This window comes from Lissotriton helveticus, chromosome 1_1 (assembly GCF_964261635.1).
Source record: "Lissotriton helveticus chromosome 1_1, aLisHel1.1, whole genome shotgun sequence".
NCBI lineage: Eukaryota > Metazoa > Chordata > Amphibia > Caudata > Salamandridae > Lissotriton > Lissotriton helveticus.
The window spans coordinates 1,747,529,200-1,747,549,165 of NC_136057.1; the positions used below are offsets into that span (position 1 = coordinate 1,747,529,200).

Consider the following 19,966-nt stretch of genomic DNA (forward strand, 5'->3'; position numbering starts at 1 on the left):
TGCCGGGATCGATGAAGTGGGGCGCCTCCCTCTGAAATCTTCACACGAAGCTCCTCGAACTCTTCAGGCTTTTGGACCGGTACCGAATGACGTCGCCCCACGTTGGGCGCCAATTGGAGTTCTGGACTTTTTGGTTCCGTCCAGAGGTGTCAGGGACAACACCCGAAGACCCCGGAGTTCAACCTGTCTCGGTGCACAAACAAACAGAAACACGGGCTTCTCGATGGTGGCATCAAAGACCAAAGGTTTATTACTGCAGGGACACAGAAGTCACAGAAACTGCACACGGGCAGTGTCTAGGAGCCTGTTCAATTTGTACAAAGAGGGTTGTTCCTTATATACTAAATATTCTGCTCGGGGCAAATTCTTTACATGTTACCACAGTTCTAAACATTCGTGTCTTAAACAATAAATATTTGGCGTTGCACAGGAATCGTCAACAGTATCTGATGTCAAAACATTACGAATGAGGGGTTCCCACTATTCTATCATAATCCCATGTCAATTTCTCATTCAAGACCCGGACCGCCTCATCGTAAATTTCGTTACCTCCCCCTAATAAAGGCCCAGAAGGAAAGGAGCAGAGCCAGGTGTAGAAGATAGAAAGACAGGATAAGAGATGTTTGTGGGTCGTAAATGGGCACGGTTACCAGCTTCGGCCGCCTAATCATGATCAGGCCAACGAACACAAGAACCAGTATAGCAGGACTGGCCTCAGGCTGGGGAGGCAGTTCTTGCCGAGTCATGCTGCCACAGCGTTGCTGGCCTAAGGTGCACGTGTCCCTTGCAAGGTGAATCGCCGGGTAAAGCCTACGTGTCCTTAGATGAAAAAGAGGTCATTGCGTGTCCATTGACTATGTGAGGGCAAGGAATACAAAATGGCTTCCGTGTTCTAAGATAGATGCCATGGGTAGAACAGAAATGTGTTTGTAACTGGAGTGCTCTTGCTCGTAGCATAGCGAAAACACCAGGATATACTAAATGGATCATTTGCGGTTCACTGATACCAAAATTATGTATTTACGACAATGTTACAAACACGAATAAAATCGTCACGGAACCTCAACTTCATCAGCCCGCATGCCCTCCCCTCCGCCGACTACATCCTCCTGGGGGACCTCAACTTCCACCTGGAGAACAACAGCGACCGCAACACCATCACCCTGCTCGACAACCTCGCCAACCTCGGACTCAAGCAGCTGGTGACCACCCCCACCCACCTCGCCGGACACACCCTCGACGCCGTCTTCTCATCCAGCAAAGACATCGCCTTCAGCCACGCCACAGGACTCCACTGGACGGACCACAGCTGCGTCCACTTCACCTTCAAAAGAACGACGATCCACCACCACCAGCAACAGGTTGCCCGAAGAAGCTGGAACAAGATCACAGCCGACCAGCTCACCGCCTCCCTGAGCCAGCACCCCCCCCGCCGGCTCAGCGAACCCCAGCCAGGCCGCCGACAACCTCACTAAGTGGATCAGCAACTGCGCGGACGAACTCGCCCCTCTGAGGACCCCGCCCAGCAGACCCGGCAGCAGAAAAGCCCCATGGTTCACCGACGAACTCAAGAGCTCCAAGAAGAACTGCCGAGCCCTCGAGAAAGTGTGGAGAAGGGAACCAACAATGGACAACATGACCAACCTCAAGCTCGCCACACGGAAACACCACCAACTGATCCGCGCCACCAAGAAAAATGCCTACAAGGACCAGCTAGACAACAACGCACACAACTGCAAGGAACTCTTCAACATCGTAAAAGAGCTCTCCAACCCCAACGCCGGAAACAACGACATCACCCCATCGCAAGACCTCTGCAACTCCCTCGCCTCATTCTTCCACAACAAGATCGCGGACATACACAACAGTTTCAGCATCCAACCGACGCATGCCACGACCACAGCAACGCCACCCACCACCACCCTACGCGCCTGGACTCCGATCAGCACCGAAGACACCATCCGCACTATGAACTCCATCCACTCCGGATCTCCAACCGACCCCTGCCCTCATCACGTCTTCAACAAGGCCGACGTGGTCATCGCACCCCACCTGCGGGACATCATCAACACCTCCTTCGACACCGCCACCTTCCCGGAGAGCTGGAAGCACGCGGAACTCAGCGCTCTACTCAAGAAACCTACAGCGGACCCCACCGAACTCAAGAATTACCGTCCCATCTCGCTCCTCCCGTTCCCGGCCAAAGTCATCGAAAAGACCGTCAACAAACAGCTGGCCGTCTTCCTCGAGACGAATGGATCCCTCGACCCCTCACAGTCTGGCTTCCGAGCCAACCACAGCACCGAGACCGCCCTCATCGCTGCCACCGATGACATCCGAACCCTGATGGACAACGGAGAAACAGCGGCCCTCATCCTCCTTGACCTCTCCGCGGCGTTCGACACTGTCTGCCACCGCACCCTAGTACAGCGCCTCGGCAACATCGGAATCCAGGAGAAGGCACTGGAATGGATCACCTCCTTCCTCGACGGAAGAACACAGAGAGTCCGCCTACCACCGTACAAGTCAGAGGCCACCGAAGTCATCTGCGGCGTCCCCCAAGGATCCTCGCTGAGCCCCACCCTCTTCAACGTCTACATGAGCCCCCTTGCGGCCATCGCACGCAAACACAACCTCAACATAATCTCCTACGCCGACGACACCCAGCTGATCCTCTCCCTGACCAACGACCCCGCCGCCGCCAGAACCAACCTGCACGAAGGGATGAGAGATGTAGCCGAGTGGATGACTACCAGCCGCCTGAAATTGAACTCAGACAAGACGGAGGTCCTCATCCTGGGCTCCTCGCCCTCCGCCTGGGACGACTCCTGGTGGCCCCCCGCCCTGGGCACCGCACCCAAACCAACGGACCACGCACGCAACCTGGGCTTCATCCTGGACTCCTCCCTCTCCATGACCAGACAAGTCAACGCCGTCTCCTCATCATGCTTCAACATCCTACGCATGCTACGGAAGATCTTCTGGTGGATCCCCACCGAGACCAGGAAGACCGTCACCCAGGCCCTCGTCACCAGCCGACTGGACTACGGCAACGCCCTCTACGCCGGAACCACCGCCAAGCTCCAGAAGAGACTCCAGCGGATACAGAACGCCTCAGCCAGACTCATCCTCGACCTCCCACGAAACAGCCACATCTCCGGACATCTGAGAGACCTGCACTGGCTCCCCGTCAAGAAAAGAATCACCTTCCGTCTCCTCACCCACGCACACAAAGCCCTACACGACCAAGGCCCGAGCTACCTCAACAACCGAATCAACTTCTACGCTCCCAAGCGCCACCTCAGATCAACCAGCCACGCCCTCGCCGATGTCCCACGCATCCGAAGAGCGACAACAGGAGGAAGGTCCTTCTCCTACCTGGCCGCCAAGACCTGGAATTCCCTCCCGACCGACCTGCGCCTGACCCAAGACCACCTCGCCTTCAGGAAGAAGCTCAAGACCTGGCTGTTCGAGCAGTAGCGGCACCCCCCCTCCTAGCGCCTTGAGACCCTACGGGTGAGTAGTGCGCTATATAAATGTCCTGATTGATTGATTGATTGATTGTTTGAGTGTGTCTCAAAGATCTGTGTGACACAGGACTTGTGAAAGGGCATACAATAATTTATCAATTTTATATGATGTCAGAACGTTCCAACTGTGTTTATGTGTGACATTAGTGTACAGGTTTTACAATTTGACACTGCACTAGTGACCCACTGCTTTATTCATGCATGGAAACAACATACAAAGAAGGTGGATAGCAAAGAAAAACTAAGCTCTCTCTCTCGGGATCACTCTATTTCGTCTCTCACTCGATTCTCTCTCTGTCTTCCTCTGTCTTTTGCGCCTTTCACTCTACACTCTTTTGTTTTCCTCCGTCTCCGTTTTCTCTTTCCCTTTTCTTGTTTCTCTTTCTCTCCCCTCTTCTCTCGCCCTGCTCGAAGGCAGCGACCACAGATTTAACACAACCCTTCAGAAGGTTCCACAAAAATGCTGGAAAGCGGGAAGTGGGAGGCGGTGTGGGTATTTCTAGGTCAAGTTTCCAGAAAATTATAGGGTTCCGATAACTTGAATGAGGTCACCACGCTCATATATGCACAGTGCACTACAGCCGACACGTGGCACCGTTCCCAGAGTCCATTCTAGGGCTGAGCGCCTTAAAACACCGAATAATAAAATCTAGTGGGTTTTTGAGAATGCATGCCAAATGTACAAATACTCTCCAAAATACGTAAATGTTTCTCATACACATTCATCTGAAAGCAAGATTTATTTGACTAACTGTTGGGCTAAGCTATACCAAATTCCCCAAACTGTCCATTATTCAACAACAAAATACTGAGGCTGGGGCACGGGGACAGAACCCTAAACAATGTGGGCTATTTTACAGCTATGGTGCTTAAGAACTGCAGCAGTTTACAATACCACTAACACGTTTTTTTCTCTACTTTATTCAGGATAAAATTCCAACATTTGGTGTCCAGCCAAGCGAAACCTGCATGAAAGCCGGAAATTGCAGCGCGACAACACTGCCACCAGCTGGACGGTACAGGAACAGCGCCAAGGAATCCCACGTACACAGGACACATTCCTGTCCCGCAACCACAAATCCCTTTCGAGGCTGGTGGTAAAAAGAACAACAAAAACAAAGCTTTGCTTTTGCACCTTTAATTCCTAAACGCCAACTGCACAACACAAAACAAGATTCTGAAGGATCTCGCTGTGAAAATATTTTGGCGCCACAAAGGACAAACATGGTGATGTCATCATGTAGCGGCGGCTAGCGTCGAATAGTTGGAGAGCCCGTAGGTCGAAGGCTGGCCCCGCGCGACCCTCCGCTGCAGACATGGAGTTCATCACCAGGGAGTCGCCCACCAGACTGGTCCGGATTTTTAGGGAATACCACAACAACGACATCATATCTTTGCACTACAACTACACTGGGAAACTCACCACCAGCAAATACAAGGGCGGGCTGAAGGCCGAAGCCATCGTCTTCCTGGTCATCTGCTTGCTCATCGTGGCTGAGAACCTCATAGTGCTCTTGGCCATCTGGAAGAACAAGAAGTTCCACTCACCCATGTACTACCTGCTAGGGAACTTGACGCTGTCTGACCTTCTGGCCGGCATCGCCTACACCGTCAACATCATCCTGTCAGGGGCCAACACCTTGAAACTGACGCCCATCCTTTGGTTTATCCGCGAAGGGGGGGTTTTCATCACCTTGGCGGCATCCATTCTCAGCCTGCTGGCGATTGCCATAGAGCGTCACATCACCATGGTGCGCATGAAACTCTACAACGGCGACAAGAAGGGCCGCATGTTCCTTCTGATTGCAGCAAGCTGGCTGGCATCGGTCTTCCTGGGCGTCCTGCCCGTCATAGGCTGGAACTGCATTCAGAACTTGCCCGAGTGTTCCACTGTCCTGCCACTTTACTCCAAAAACTATATCCTTTTTTGCATTACCGTCTTCATCGCCATCCTGATCTCCATTGGGGTGCTCTATGTTCGCATTTACCGCATTGTCAAGTTCAACAGCCAGCGACTGGGTAGCGTTCGCAAGGGCATGCTGAAGAAGTCTCAGAAGTACATGGCTCTGCTCAAGACGCTGACTATCGTTGTAGGCACCTTTGTGGCCTGCTGGCTGCCCCTCTTCTTCCTGTTGCTCTTCGACGTGTCCTGTGAGGCACTGGCCTGCCCTATCCTTTACCGGGCAGACTACTTCCTGGGGCTGGCTATGATCAACTCCTTGCTCAACCCCATTATCTACACTCTGACCAGTAAGGACATGCGAAGGGCCATTGCCAAACTGCTCTGCTGCCTGTGTGTGGCCACCGAGGAGGGCCAGACCCGCCGCTTTGGCATCTTTCCCATCCTGGAGTGCAGCACCAGCAAGTCAGAGAAGTCGTCCCACAAACAGGAAGGGCTGGATACCACAGTGTCCACAGGCAATGGGACCCCGACAACCATAAAGGCTTTGGCGCCCAGAACATTGGTGTACTGAGTACTGACTCCTGTTGTCGCTTACAGGTTGATACATCCAGCACCACAGGTTCTGTATGTCTAAATGAAGGATTTTGAAAGGTTTCCCAGCATCCTACCAATGGGAGGGGGATAAAGCTACTATTTGGGAGAACATGTACTTCCATATTAACTTGCTCAAAAACATTGACGGATAATCCTCTTTGAGGATTCTTTTTGTACAGAAAAAAAGACTAATATGCATGTTCCCATAAGGATGTTGGATCTCTAATTAATGTCCATGTTGGAAAAGCAATGTGGAAGGCAAGGAAAATGAGCAAGATCCCCTTGCCAGGGTGTCCTAACACAAATGTATTGAAAACACAGCACTTTATCTGTCAATGGAGGCTTTTGCAGGTCACAGGAATGGCACAAACAATAAAATTAGCAGAGGATGGACTAAGTTGAGAATCTCTAAAATAGGACAGAGTGAAACTGAGGGGGAGCACGGAAAGGGAGGGGAGCCGGGTATTTGTGAAACAAAGAGTTCTGAAGCCGGGGATTGTATTGCTGTAGTACCAGACTGTTGATGGCCCAGTCACAAAGTAACCACAGGGTTATAATTTTGCACATGGTTGACAATATTACTGGTGTTTACACTATTCAGGGTTAGCAGTGTTGGCCGTGTGTACACTGCTGAGGTCTGACAGTGTCAACAGAGGGTACATTGCTTGTGCAGACATTGCTAGCAGCGTGTACACTTCGCGGATGTATGACATTACAACGCATGCTTTTACATCGCATGCCTTTACAACGCGGTATTTACAACGAATACCTTTACAACGCATAGTGCTTTTAGGCGCTGGATAGTGAATTGTTTAATTTACTATTCCAATTCCAGTCCCCGTGGATAGTAGGGAAGGTGTTGGATAGTACATTAAACCTATTCCCTATCCTAGAGCGCCCCCCAGCGCAATGCGTTGTAATGGTCTGCGTTGTAAAAGTTGCGTTGTAAAGGCACTGCGTGGTAAAAGTTGCGTTGTAAAGGTTGTTTACCACACTTCGCAGGACTGTCAGTGTTAGTAGTGTGTACTGTTCGGTGCTGGCAGTATTAATAGTGGATACCTCCTCTTGGCTGTCGGTGTTATTACTATCCATAGCGCTAAAGCCCAGCAGTGTTATTAGTGAGCCTACTGTTCACTACAGCCAGAGTAAGTTGTATAAACAGGGTTAGCAACTAAAAGTACATTAAAGACATCCTTGGGTAAATTGATAAATATTCTACTGAACACTGTAAACATTAGTCTGGTTAAAGGGAAGATCATGAGAACCTCTACCTCCCTCACATAAAAGATTTCATTTGGGAGGGCAGAACATGTAGAGGGCTGAAAAGGCAGGCTCAATGCATGTACGTTGAATTAATGCCTCCTTAATCTGACACTGACATATTCCTTACTGGCCAACTCTGCAAGCTATTGGAGATGCTCTTCCAAAATCAGAATGCCCTCAGCACAGAAAAGTGGATTTTCCAGCTGTGAAGGCTGGCACAAGAATCTGCACACCTAGAGGTTAGAGGGTTGATTTCAGCACACACCTTGATGAATTGGTGCCTACTGTCAATACTAAGGCTGGACCATTTTTGTTGTTGCTCTGCTCTGTAGAACCCATTGAATCTTCATCAAGATTTGAGATATTCAACAGTTTTCATAGGACACCTATAAAGAATTAGCACCAGAAACATTTTTAAAAGTCGTGCATGCTAGGGCAGGCCCTATGGGACTGTGTGCATTTATTTAGACCTGTTAGAGAATTAAGGCCCCACAGGTTCGGTTTTTAAAGCACTTTTGTACATCATTAAATTCTGTTTTTAAAATGTACCTCTGCAAGTGGTATCACCAACTTGGAATGGTAAATATAAAATAATTATAATGGTGGCCGTGTCATGCCACATGCGCATGCTTGTATGGTAACACATGCACACACATATATCATCATGCTCAGCCGCCATAGCGTTATGACGCATATTGTTGTGAACGCATCATTGCACTCTTTTTCCCATTGTTTAAAATTGTTGCCATAGTTGCACAGCATTCTCAATTGGCGAAGCCAATAAGTCAAAAAAGCAAGTAATATTCGCTTTGCCAATGCTTGTTTTGAAATACTTTTTTACCCAGTAGGACCCTGCTCTCTACAGCTGTGGTTCAAGGGTGACAAATGGACCCCCCTGCTCTGTGGAGGGCGTGCCCTTCCCCACAGGGTTTAAAAATACGGAACTCTGACTTGTGGGGCTGGGGGAAGGGCTTTCTCCTCACACAGACAGAGCACTGTTTTGCCGAGTTCTGCCACCCCCTGTAGAACATAATAAATAAACCAAACACTGTCCTGAGGAAGACAACCTACAGGAATTCAGCAAAAAATAAATAAATACAAAAAAAGGATCGCAGCCAAGCGCGGTCCGTCCCTCCCATGCAAGGCATAAAATCCTGGGTAAGGCGGAAACTCAAAGCCTCGGCCTTTTAAAACGTTCGAGGGGCCATCAAACCTTGAATCACCTGGAATTAAAGGCTTTCCTATTTGTTTAGGTTTGGTTCGCCAGGGCTAGTCTCCGCCAGCACTCATATTGTCAATCTCAGCAGAAAGGCCAATGAAGGAAGGGGCATGAAATGCAACCAGATGAGGCTAACTCAAATGTCCAAGGCCAGAAGAAGTAGTGGGTTTGGGCCTGTTGTGGTGATGTAGTTGTAACAGAAGGGAACAGCACAACGGCAAAAAAGGGTGACACAGCTGCAGAAAACTGATCGAAAGATGAAACTTTACTCCTTGTTAAAAAAATCAGCACTTGCTGCTTTTCTGCGACCTGCTAGAAAGGGACCCAGGAGGAAGTGGCTGTCCTACCACGACTGGTGACAATTGTAGGCATACAACTAATGTGTGTTTGTACAGTGTGTGTATTGTGTATAAATGTGCCGATAGCTAGTTTGGTTAGAAAACCAGAAAAAGGCGGTCCCGTCGAGGCTGTGCATGTAAATGTGTAAAATACTGCGTCCAACTGTAAATGTGAATTTGTTAAATTAAGTGCCTTTTCGCTGAGTTTTTATAACTGAATTTTCAATTAAAGAAAGGATTGTTTTGTGATGATTTTATCTGAAGTCCTTTTCTGTATCCTGTAGTATGAGCTTTGGCATTAGAATCTCATGACTGTGTGCTCTACAAATAGTTTTTCATTAATTAATTAATTCATTCATTCTTTCACTCATTCCCAGTTAGAGTAGTACGAAGAACGAATATTGAAAATCAACACACTGGCCACTCAGACCCTGCCCTGGCACTAGGGGGAAGTGCGAGGGTAAGACAACTGCATCTGTACCTCTGACTCTGAGAATATTGTGTGGTGGGGAGGGAGTTCAAATAGATCAGTTTAGTAACCCAGGAAGTAGTGCTTGTTCTGTGAGTAGTAGTGAGGGCCGGTTACACTGCTGTATTTCCCTTGCATCCTTGAAGGTAGCAGGGGTCGCATCTAACATCTGTCTAGAGGGGAGAACAGCCATTACAACGCGGGGATTACCCCGCACTACCATTACAGCGCGGGGATTACAACGAAAGTCGTTACAACGACTTTCGCTGGAGGGCGCTGTTGGATAGGGAATAGTTTAATTTTCTATCCAAAACCTTCCATACTGTCAACGTGGGCTGGAGTTGGAAAAGAAAATTAAACTATTCCACTATCTAGCACACTCCAGCGAAAGTCGTTGTAACGACTTTCGTTGTAATCCCCGCGTTGTAATGGCATGCGGGGTAAATGCAAGCGCTGTAATGACATACAACCGTCTAGAGGCAGCGAGGGGCACATTTATTTTGTTTATTTTATTTTGAGAGTTTTATACAGCGCGAACAAGATCTTTGCAGATATCAGAGCGCTTTACAAGTAAAAATACAAAGTAAAAATACAAAGTAATAAAACGTATATGCAAAGTGATATATGAGGTAGTTAGGTACAAGGTGCTAATTACATAGGTAGGTCAAAGGACATGAGGTAGGTCACAGGTGTGGTAGTGTAGGTACACTGAGAATAGACAAACAATTGCGTCAATAGCATAAAGTGCAATACCAAGGAGCATATACTTGCTTAAGCGTGTTTAGAGTATTTAGAGTTTAAAGGTGGGCCAAGTTGAGGTGGGTGTGTGCAGGATGTATAGTCCCACAGGTGCGACAGTAGAAGGGAAGTAAGGATCGTTGAGGTGGAGAGGGTAAAGTGTGCAAAGTCAACCAGGTGCGTCAACAATATAACAATATACATAATCAACCAGGTGCATCAAACATTATAACAAAATACAAAGAGTGAGCGTATACAATTAGGTAATTCGATAATACGGGTGGTACAATAGGCCAAGGTCGGGCAGGACTTACAGGGCAGATTCATGAGTGATACGGAGTAATAGGTCATGTGTATTTTGCCATGAGGATCGCTTTAACTTCTTTCTTAAAGATTGTGTTGGAGGAGATGAGCCTTGTTTCAGGAGGGAGTGAGTTCCAGATCCTGGGTGCCATTCCTGAAAAGGAGCGTTTATACGTTTTTTCCTTCCGAAATCTTCGAGGTTTCAGCAAAAGATTGTTTGTGCTTCTAGTAGTTCGGGAGCCACCCGAAATTGTCAACTTTTGAGTGAGGTAGGCGGGTGAATTCAGATGCACAGCCTTGTGTGTCATGCATGCGATTTTCAGTTGAATTCTGGCTTCAAAAGGTAGCCAGTTCAGTGATTTCAAGTCCGGGGAGATATGCGAGTGTTTTTTTGAGCCTGTGACGAGTCTCGCTGCGGCGTTAAGGGACGCTCTTAGGGGTGCCGTTGTAGTTAGGGGGAGCCCGCAGAGGGCGGTGCTACCGTATTCTATGTGCGGGATGACTATAGATTGTACTGCAGTTTGGAAGTCTTTGGCAGGAAGGAAGGGTTTAAGTTTTCTCAGGGTATTGATTTGGAAGTTTGCTCCTTTGGTTGCCTTGCTGATGTGCTGCTGCATGTTGAGATTGGTGTCAAGTGTAATGCCTAAAGATTTTGCTGAGTCTACTACGATGGGCTGTACATTTAGAGCCGTTAATTGCTTAAGCCATGTTTGAGCCGTGGATATTTTAGCGGGAGGTGAGATCAGGAGGAACTCGGTCTTCAGAGCATTGAGTTTGAGGTGATTCTCAGCAAGCCAGGATTGGGTGTTTCTGATCGTGGTGTTCAGCAGCATGATGTCCTTGGGAGATTGTATTTTGAGATAAAGTTGGGTGTCGTCGGCATACATGTGAAAGTGCACATTAGAAGCCTGTAACAACGTAGTGAGAGGTTCCATAACTAGGTTGAACAGTGTTGGGGAGAGGGAGGATCCTTGAGGGACGCCCAGCGATACAGGTACCGGAGAGGACAGCAGGTTGTTGCTTTTGATTCTTTGTGTCCGGTTGTGTAGAAATGAGGTGAACCACTTTAGAACAGTCCCAGATATGCCCATTCTTGTGTTTAACAGTTCGAGTAAGTTCTCATGTTTAACTGTATCGAATGCTGAGGAGAGGTCCAGAAGGATGAGGAGACAGGTATCGTTTTGGTCTAGGATTTGGAGGGCATCGTCCACTATGTGAGTCATGGCAGTTTCGGTACTGTGCCCTGCTCGGAAGCCTGACTGATGAGCGTTTAGGAGATCAAACTTATCTATGTGTTTAGTCAATTGTAGTTGTACGCATTTTTCCAACAGTTTAGCGAGAGTGGGAATGTTTGTAATAGGGCGGTAATTGTTTAGATCAGTGGGGTCTGCTGTTGTTTTTTTTAGTAGCGGTGTGACTTGCCCTACTTTGAGGGCGTTGGGGATGGATCCTTGTTGAAGAGAGCTATTGATAATCTTAGACCAGAGTGGGAGAAGCCAGGGGGAAAAGTCTTTTACAGCGTTAGCAGGAAGGGGGTCAGAGAGGTGATTGGAAGGTTTCAAGGCGCTGAGCAGTCTGCCAATTTCTTCTACGGAGTAAGTGTCAAAGGATGACCAAGTAGCATTGTTCTTTGGTTGAGGCACTGCTGTGTGTCGGGGGTTGGAGTACAGGATAGCGTCATTGAGGAGATCGCTTCTTATTCTCTCAGTTTTTTGGATAAAGAAGGCAGAGAAGTCTTCGCAGGAAGGAGTAACGTCCATGGAACTGATTGTCTGGGGTTGCTCTTTGGATTGTGTTCTGACTAACTCAAACAGTTTTCTTGGACGGTTTTTAGCTTGGGCGAGCTGGAGGCTGAAGAAGTCTCTTTTTGAGCGTTTTATTTTCCTGAAGTAGGCGTTTCTCTGTTTCTTTAGACTTTTTAGGTGCATTGCAGAGGGGGCTGACCTCCAGGTGCGCTCTGCCATTCGCATCGCCCGTCTATCCTCATTGAGGCTTCCGTCATACCATGGGTTGGAAGTCTTCTTGGACGAGACTCTTTTTAGTTGCATGGGCGCCACCTCATCGATTATTGTGGACATAGTATTGAGATAGTGGTCAGTCAGAATTTGAACGTCTGTATCGCCGGGAGGGGGAAGTAGCCGATTGCAGCTGTTGGGTGGTAGGGCGTTTGGGTTGAGTTTCTTCAAGTCTCTTTTCCACACTTTGTGCTTAGGGGGTTGAACTGAGTTAAGTCTGGTTTTTTCCTTGATGAGGAAGGAGACAATATGGTGATCTGACCAGTCACAAGGTTGGATTGACTCCAGTTGAATAGCGCCCTCTTTGGAGATGATAAGGTCAAGGGTAGAGCCTCTCTTATGGGTCGGGCTGTTGCATATTTGGTTGAGATCAAGTGCGTTGAGAAAGCTTTTGAGGCTGTTTACCACTGTGTCACTGCTGTCATTCCAGTGGAGATTGTAGTCGCCAAGGAAAATTTGGGTGTGCTGCCGTCCTGAGTTGGCTGTAATTGTATCCATGAGTTGTTGGACGAAGGAGAGATTGTCCCCAGGTGGGTGGTATATAATGTGTAGTGAGCATACCGGTTTGCTTTCGCTGATGATATCAAGGCAGAGGTATTCACAGGAAGTAAGAGAGGAGACGGCCACTTTGGAGACTGAGAGGTTGCTTCTGTAGATGCAGGCAATTCCACCGCCTATCTTTTTGTCCCTGTCAAGTCTAATGATACAGTAGTTGGGAGGGACTAGGATATCCAGTATAGGTGTAGAGGAATCAGACAGCCATGTTTCAGTCAGAATGGCTAGGTCCAGTTCCAGGGACATGATGAGGTCGGCGACCTCCGTGGAATGTCTTTGGGCCGATCTGCAGTTGAGAAGTATGCATTTAAGGCTAGGGGTGCAAAGGGTGGAGGATGATTCCAAAACGAGGGGTACATTAGTGAGGTTGTTGGGGACAGCGCCTCTGTTGTTATCCTTTTGGTGCCTGAGGTGGTTTGACATAATCGTTGGGATGGACATGTTGTTGGTAGCTAGTGACTTTTGGGGAGCCGGGTCGTAAGAGTGGAGAAGGGTGTGTACGTCAAGGTCAGAGATCGTGTTGGTGGTGCGTCTGGGGCGATTGGTGGTATTGCAAGAGGGGGTAGAAGTCCAATGTGGGGAAAGATGTGTGATGAGGCGAGTAGGAGGTGTGGAGGAGGTGTTGTTGGGTGTAGAGGAAGGAGGAGTATTGCGCTTGGTAGTAATGAGATTGCAATTGTTATTGCGATTGTTGGTATTGCAATTGTTATTGCGATTGTTGGTATAGCGAGGGGGGATAGAGGTCCGGTGTGTGGAGTGTTGTGTGGTAGGGCGAGTAGGAGGTGAGGGGGACATTGTGTTAGGTGTGGTAAGGGTGGTGATGGGGGGGGTGTCTGATGGGGTGTGTGAAGAGCAACTCTTTAATGGAGTGAAATTCTTCTTTCAATTGGAGGAGGGTGGACATAATAATGTCTAAGGTGATGATGGGCGCGGTGTTGGGGGAGGGTACTGGCGCTGAACCGGCGATTACGTTGACAGGGGGCAGTCCGGGTGGAGAGGCGGAGCTGATGTGGGTGTTGGGGGCGTTAGCGAGAGGACAGGTGTTATTGGGAAGCGCATCCGTGCTAGGGGGGGAAGGGAATAAGGGGGCGATGTGATGGCTGGCTGTTGTGGGGGAGGAGGTGGAATATTGAGGAGTGAGCGAGGGGGGTGGGAGGTTGAAGGAGGGATGCAGGCTAGGCGTGGCGGGAGTGCTAAGTGTGGGGGGGGGCGGAAGTCGGAGAGAGAGTCATGTTGTGTGGGGTGCCATTGGTGGAGGAGGGGTGCTCTGAGAAAAAATGTGCGGGGGAAGGTACGGGAGTACAAAGTGTGGGGGGGGAGACAGGAGGATGAGCGGAGGTACGAAGGTTAGTAGGGGGGCTGGGAAAGCGAGTGGTGTGTGGAGGGACCAGGTCTATGTCTGTGTATGAGGGGCGGGGAGGGGTAGCTGAGACGGGCAGGTGATTGATAGTGGAGCAGGGTGTGAAGGTGAGGTGCGTGTCTTCTTGCTGCTGAACTGGGTTAGGAGAGTTAAGGGTGGGAGCTGTGACGTTAGGAGAGGTAGGACAGGGGGTGATATGCGTGTAAGTCCGAGGATTGGAAAGGTGCTCTTTGAGAGAGGGGAACATGTTGTCAAGTAGTTCCAGGTTCCTGTCTGTCGCTTGAATTAACACAATCCCGTTGTTGTATATAGTGATGGTGGTTCTGCCTGGGAGGAGTTGGGACGATGTAATGGAGAGTGTTAGGCCATGTGCGGATTTCCTGGAGGTGGAGACGGTGAATAGGGTGAGGAACACTTTTTTCCATTGCGCTCTGCGTGTGGTGTGGAAAATGATGTCGGTGTTCAAGGGTCCATTGACCGATGAGAAGTAGGTGTCGGCAAAGGGTGTTTCTGGGTGGGACCTAAGGAAGTTGTGTTTAAAACGTTTAGTGGCTTTTTTGGTGAGCACGGGAGGGTAGTTTATTTTATATGTGTGTTTGCCGCTGAGCTCCATGTTGGTATGGTGGCAGTATAGCGCAGGGGTTGGTGAACACTAGTGATATGCCGGAGCAAGATGCACATGAAAACACAACAGGTTATCAGGATCAGAGATGGCACTAGCAGGCAGAAAATACACTAGTGAGACGACAGGCATATGTGCAGTCGATGCATTACATGAAGGATAGGTAAAGTGAATACAGGTGAGTACAGGTAATGCAGTGCGGTTGCAGAATTGTGTAAAGTGGTAGTGCAGAGTACAATTGGAGGAATAGTTCTGAAAAACTATAGACCTAAAATACATGCGGTAGCGTAACAGGGGAGATTGTGCAGAGTAGTGCAGTGTCCAATTGGGGAGTAGTTATGTTTACAGGTAAACCTATAAATAATATATAGTGAGTATAATACTTGTAGAGCCGAATGCAGCTGCAGGCAGTCTATTACATGACACAGATAGGTGTGCATCAGAGTGCAATAGATCACAGATCCGTAGTTCAGAGTACAGTAGTGGTAGTAGTTGGGCTTACCCTAAAAAGGAGTTCTTGATGCACCCCAGATAGTGAGATAAATTGATAGCCCAGCAACAATGACTAGTCCAAGATGGTGATCCGAGAGAGAGACTTTACCAAAATGGCCGCCACAAAGGGGGAAAAGAGACATTAGTCCTCTTTTTATTTTCATGCTTTGTGAGCAGGGAGAGCAGTTTCGTTTTCGCCCTGTGAGGAAGACTCTCATCCCGAGGGAACCTCATGGGCACAGTAGGTGATTTATGGCCTTAGTTTTTTGTTTTTCAGACCCCCGCCATTTTGTGCAATGTAGATTTAGGGCTGAGAACCGGGAAAATGTACAAAAATACCTTCTTTTGATATTAGAGCCTGTGACCGCTGGGACCGCTGCACGCTAATGTGCCTCCCCAGTGTCTGCATCCGCTTACCAAGCCGGCGTCCCCCGCTCCTCTCAGTCCTCCAGTCCGCTGGGGCTCCTTCACTGTGGAGCGGGCGGGAGAGGGGGGGGGGTGTTGTCATGGCCTCGTCCCTGTGTGCGACCGGCGTCTTCTGGGTGGGGGGGGTCGCTGCTTCACCTCGTGTGTGGAGGCGGGGTCCGGTGTTCGTCCTGGTGCCAGCTATCCCGCGGTGCTCCGAGTGTTGACCGCTGTTCCCTTGTTCCCGAGTAGCGGCCAGCATCTGACTTTGATCGGGAGGGGGGGAGGGGTCCGGTGCTCGATCCGCTTTGGCCCCGGTGCTGCTGGGGTGATCTGTTGTTTACTAGTTTGGAGTCCTCTGCTGCGGTGGTGCGAGCGCTGGACAGTCCTCAGAGCCGACTCAGCAGGCTCCTCGGGGCTTCAGCTGCGCCGCAATGGGGTGTCTGGAGGCACGGGTCCCTCGGCAGGTCGCGGGGGCTCCTCAGTCGTCAATCCCCAATGAAAAATGCCGGCTCAACAGGCTCCCAGCTCCTCAGGGTCTGGCCTCCTTCATCAGTTCAGACTCTGTCTCGGTGGGTGCGCGTGGGCTTCAATCCAGTGGCGGCTCGGCCGGCACCCGCAGCTTCAGACTCCAACCTCCGTGAGAGGACCCCTCGGGCAATCCAGTTACTTGCCAATCCAATTACTTTTACTCCAGTTACTTTTCAGCTTCACGTTCCGGCGAGCTGGAGTGTACTAACAGGGATAAAGCCCAGTATGGGATCCCCAGCACCAGGAGCTCTTCACGGGAGCTCTTGCCAGGCGGCCATCTTGCAGCTTAATCTGGGCGAGTGTGCACACTGAGACCTACTCTGTCAGCAGGGAGAAGGCAAACAGGGATGTTCTCTGCTGACAATGTGAGGGTGGCATTTCTGCCCCTGCTCTATAAAGAGTGTGAGGGACACATATGATTTATTACTGGAGTGGGGAGGGGGGCACACCTGCAACTGCTCTATAGTGTAAGAAGCACATCTGCGTCTCTACTATGACTAGTGTGAGGGGTATATATTGTAAAGTATTGTAATTGCATTTATATATCGCTTACTACCCCTGACGAGGCATCAAAGCGCTTTTTCGGCGTGTAGCACACCCCTCCGGAACCCGTAAAGGATTAGTGGGGAGTGAGTGTAGTGAAATATGAAAGTCATTTGAGTGGTGGATATTAGTCGATTATTTGGATTGAGAAGGGTAGTGGAGGGGAAGAGAAGGGAAAAAGGTTTGCATTTATATAGCACTTGCCACCCTGCTGCAACTGTACTATTAGTAGTGTGAGGGGCGCACCTGCCTCTGTTCTATAGTGTGAGGGGCACACGTACCTCTGTACTATGACTCGAGTGAGGGGAACATCTGCTATTGCTCTATAGTGTGAGAAGCAACTCTGCATCTGTATTGTGACCAGTGTGAGAGAGAAGCACAACTGCACTATTACTAGAGTGGAGGGACACATCTACCCGTGCTTAATACAGCGAGAAGCAAACCTGCATCTGTACTCTGACCAGGGCCACTGGAATTGTGCAATTCTGTGGTTAGAGCTTTTTTTGACATAATTATGGATTTGCTGCATTTGCCACATAATCTTTGCTCAGACAGTATTACTATATGTGAAAATAACACAATAATGGAAGTCTTACGATCAAAAAATGTGCTGCATTACGCCGAATAATTTGCCTTTTCTTGCTGCATAATGTAGTCAATCCTGCTGCATAATTCGGTGCTTCCTTGCCACATAATTCCAGTTGCCCTGGCTATGGCTACTGTGATGGAACACATCTGCTTATGCTCTGTAGATTAAGACATCTGCATCTGTACAATGGCTGGTGTGAGGGGGACATACCTGCACCGTGTATCGTGCCACAGGAAATAGTCTCACGTGTTTTAAAGTTAGGGTGAGCGGGCACATCTTTGTCTTGACTTTAAATGCTGCTAGAAGACACATCCGTTGCTGCTCTATAAATAGTGCTTGTGGCACTTCTGCCCCGTGGTATAAACAATGTGCTTGGGAACATATATGCAGCTGGCATGTGAATAGTCACGGTGTGGGAGCGTGAGACATACGTTCCTGCCTTGTCATCAATGTGCAGAGTTCTACTGTTCCTGCACTGTGCAACGTGGGGTGAGGAGACGGAGCCATCTGCACCAGCCCTGAGAGTGGTGTGGGGGGAGGTCTCTTACCAGCCCTGAGAGTGGTGTGGGGGAAAGTCTTTCATCAGCCCTGAGAGTGATGTGGGGTGAGATCTCACCAGCCATGAGAGTGGTGTGGGGTGAGGTCTCTCATTAGCCCTGAGAGTGGTGTGGGGTGAGTTCTCTCACCGCCCCTGAGAGTGGTGTGGGGTGAGGTCTCTCACCTGCCCAGTAACTGCTTTTGCAGACAGCCCTGTACATTTACAGTGAGTAGTTTGTGGGACATCTCCCCTTAGGCATGCCCTTAAGGTAGAGGTCTTCTTTTTTTTCCCCTTTTTTTTTTCTTCAGGTTTTCAAAGTTTTATTTCTGGCCAACAGGGACTGGCGATTCCAAAAGCTGCTGCTATTAAAACGTCCAACTGACTGCTGCTAGCCATAATGTACAAAATGCTTCTTTTTAATTTAATTAGCTGTATGTTCTTGTCTTTCCTGCCATCAGTGACTCCCTGTTTCTTTTTTTTTCTTTTTATTTTTTTTTCTTTTTTATTCATCATCAGATAATACAGTTCTAACAATTATTCCATTCCATATATTTATAACATACAGCCAATGCTCATCATTTACATTTCTTCAAACGTATAATGCAATACAAAGTATTAACCAAAAAGATATACCAAGGAGAAAAAAGAAGGGGTGGGGTTAAAAGGGCTAGCAACAGAAAAAAACAGTTTCTAATATTGTTGAGTTCATGTCCATTTTGAGCAATACAGGCTATTTTCCTATCTTTATGAAAATATCTTTTTGTCCATTACCCCTCTAATTTCAATTTCCATTGCTCTACCGGTGCCCAGATCCGTTTACCAATCTGCATCGCCTTACGCCCTTTTTTTTCATATAGAGCTTTCTCCAAAGTGTACATAGCTAACATTCTTGAAAGCCATTGGTGAAATGACGGAGGGTTAGGATCCTTCCATAAAGTTGCTATGCAAAGTCTAACTAAAGCCATTGCGATAAATATAAATTCTTGATGCGGTATATCCTGTCCATCATTTCCTACCCCCAAAATCATAACCAAATTTGTTAGCCTAACAGAGATCCCCAATTCATCATTAAAAAATATTACAATCGCCTGTTTAAGAGGATCTAAATTAGGACACGATGCAAACATATGAATTGTATCAGCCTGCAGGCTTTGGCATCTTGGGCAAGATATTCCATTCGTTCCCCCCCAGCGTGCTATTCTGTGCGGTGTATAATACAGTTCATAAAAAGTTTTATAGCATTGTGCCTGTAAGTTTGCCACTTTAACAATCGAGTTTGTGAATTTTAATGATTTTCCCCCCTCATTTCCAACTAAGTTTAGTTTTGTTCTCCATTTATCAAAAGATTTTATCCTATCATCATCGTTATATTGACAAAATGCCCCATACAATTGTGAGATTGAGCATCCCTTCTCATTTTGAATAGATTCCATCAGATCGACTCTTTTAAAATTACAGTTCTCTGCCAGTTTCCTTTGTATCACTGACCTTATCTGCAAGTATTTAAAAAAATCTCTACGATCTAACTTATATAATTGACATGCCCTTTTGAAAGTAATTAAACCTAAATCATCCATAATATCTCCTATTGTGCCCACCCCAGATTTATCCCAACGCTTCATCACTTGATCGTGGAACACCTCCGGGAGGAGTTCATTTTTATATAAAGGGGTATAGAAATTCATTCGCCCTAGCTTAATCTTTTTCCGAACAGTAGACCAAACTGATATAGCAGCGCCAAAGACCTTAAACTTTGTTCTCTTATAATAGTTTAACTCTTCAAATGTGAGCAATCCCTTATTAGAATCCCGAACCAATAAATCATATATGTCCGGGCTAGCACCCCCACCCCTCCAAATATTCTTCGTATTTCCCCCTAAAAGTCCTCTCAGATAATGCAGAGCTGCTGCCAAATAGTAACCCTTAAAGTCTGGCACGGCCAGACCTCCCCGTTCCTTA

At 48.2% G+C, this 19,966-nt stretch overlaps 1 protein-coding gene across 2 annotated transcripts in view; it reads left to right on the forward strand.

The window, feature by feature from the left end:
• LOC144752019 (sphingosine 1-phosphate receptor 1-like) overlaps positions 1–6,731 on the forward strand; it is a 103,021-nt gene extending 96,290 nt beyond the window's left edge. For both annotated transcript variants that reach the window (XM_078639979.1, XM_078639985.1), the window contains exon 2: positions 4,458–6,731. In XM_078639979.1, coding sequence (XP_078496105.1) covers positions 4,847–6,004 — 1,158 coding nt within the window. In that variant the 5' untranslated portion in view covers positions 4,458–4,846 and the 3' untranslated portion in view covers positions 6,005–6,731. The remainder of the gene's footprint in view (positions 1–4,457) is intronic.
• Positions 6,732–19,966: the final 13,235 nt, after the last annotated feature.